This window comes from Lactuca sativa, chromosome 8 (genome assembly GCF_002870075.4).
Source record: "Lactuca sativa cultivar Salinas chromosome 8, Lsat_Salinas_v11, whole genome shotgun sequence".
Lineage (NCBI taxonomy): Eukaryota > Viridiplantae > Streptophyta > Magnoliopsida > Asterales > Asteraceae > Lactuca > Lactuca sativa.
Window position 1 is genome coordinate 324,124,844 of NC_056630.2, and position 1,773 is coordinate 324,126,616.

Sequence of the window (1,773 nt, forward strand, 5' to 3'; positions counted from 1 at the left end):
CCGAGGAGGTATGCACCGAGCCACCTCATCCATGCTGACGAGTGATACTTACACCCTGCTCCCGAGTTCATTAAAGGAAAGAAAAGAAAAGAAAGGAAGAACAAGGAGAGAAAAGAAAAGAAAGGGAACGGAAATAATAAAGTATTCAGTGCTCCCGAGTTCGAAAGAAAGGAAAAGAAAGTATTCATTTTAGGTGCTCCCGAGTTCATTAAAGGAAAGAAAAGAAAGTAAAAAAAGACAATTATACCCTTTTATGTTTTTGAGTAAATATTAAGTCTTTACATCCCCACATTCATTCTACCGTACCCCCTACCCCCCCCCCCCACCCCCACCCCCTCAAAAAAACCAACTCTCCCTTCCTCCCCTCTACTTAAAACATTAACAAAACAATTTTATTTTAATATAAAGTAAATTGTAAAAACAAAAACTGCATGTTATTCAATTGTTTTCAAGATGCAAAACGAAAACCACAAACAACTCAAAAAAAATCATAAACGCATTAGATCAATCCAGTAACAATCACCCAATGTTATTCAATCACGTGCACCCATCATATCTTTGAGGACACCCATCTGTATCTGAAGGGGACAACTGAACAATATCCTAGCTTTTGCTTGATTTGTTGCCAAAAAATTTAGAGCCCTCGGTAATTCATGGGGTTCCAAACCCATCAACTCCAATTCTCTATAAATTTCTTCCCCTGTATATTCCCGAGGATAAGCTCTATCAAAAATTATATTACCCTCCCTGATAGCACCAGCCACATTATCAACCGATTTCATTATCTTTGAGTTAATATCTTCTTCTTCGTCGTCGTCTTCAAATTTCCTCTTTTTACTCTTACACTCCTTTGCACCTGAAGACTGTTCTTGAGAAAAAGGAGGTGGAATAACATCCTGAATGTCATCATCAAGATCAACATATTCGTTCTCCAAATGAATTTCATTGTTAGCTAACATGTCATCAACTTCTTTAATTGTTTCAACTTGAATATTTTCATTTTTATTTAATCGGGCATTTCTTTCTTTCGCTGTTTCAACATGTGCACCAGATGCCCTATCCCTTGCAAATAATACCAACATCTCATCGAAGTATGCAATCTTTTTTGTCCTTAACGACGCAGCCTCAGGTTTTGACTGTTTAACAACACAAAAATAATTAATATTGCAAACGATAACATAAAATATTTAAAAAAATAATAACATAGACATAGAAGGAACACTTACTTTTATTAAATTATCCCATACTTCTTCCTCCGCTTCTATTAGTTGAGTAGACGAATTCCAAGAGAACCCGCTCAATGAAATTCCCCTAAACAGATCGTACCATTGCGAAAAATGTTTTTTTAAGGTTTTGTAGCGATTCTTCAAATGACTTTTGGTAATATCCATTTGATGCTTTGTGTTCAACTCCTCAACCATTTGAGCATATGCAGTTGGTGTGAAACTACCATTCACCCTATTGCCCGTCTCTTGTTGTTTAATCATCGTTTGGATGTACGCATAATCCAATTTATCTGACCATTTAACTTGTTCCTTTTCACTACCACTAGCTTCCTGTTTGATCATGATGACTTTGCACATAGGAATAAAAATTAAAAAATGGTAGATTGTTAGACCACAATATGAAGCATAATACTAATAAAAAATATGAAGGGTAAATAACATAATTAATCTCAAAAACCAATCATCAATACAATGTGAAATTGAAAACAAAATGTATCAGAATGAAACTAGTTTTACATATTAATTTAATTGTTTGAATGTGTCAAAT

At 34.8% G+C, this 1,773-nt stretch overlaps 1 protein-coding gene across 1 annotated transcript; it reads right to left on the reverse strand.

Moving 5' to 3' along the window:
* Positions 1–533: 533 nt before the first annotated feature.
* On the reverse strand, positions 534–1,568 carry LOC111877828 (uncharacterized protein At2g29880-like). The gene is made up of 2 exons (XM_023874332.2): positions 1,227–1,568; positions 534–1,136 (listed from the first exon to the last, which is right to left on the reverse strand). The coding sequence occupies exons 1-2, from the start codon at positions 1,566–1,568 to the stop codon at positions 534–536; spliced, it is 945 nt and encodes a 314-aa protein (XP_023730100.2).
* Positions 1,569–1,773: the final 205 nt, after the last annotated feature.

Bases quoted from the DNA above. Each gene is read 5' to 3' on its own strand.
- LOC111877828 (XM_023874332.2), bottom strand. From the start codon at position 1,568: ATGATCAAACAGGAAGCTAGTGGTAGTGAAAAGGAACAAGTTAAATGG. The intron at 1,137-1,226 runs GTAAGTGTTCCT...GTTGTTAAACAG, and splicing joins TATGGGATAATTTAATAAAA to TCAAAACCTGAGGCTGCGTC.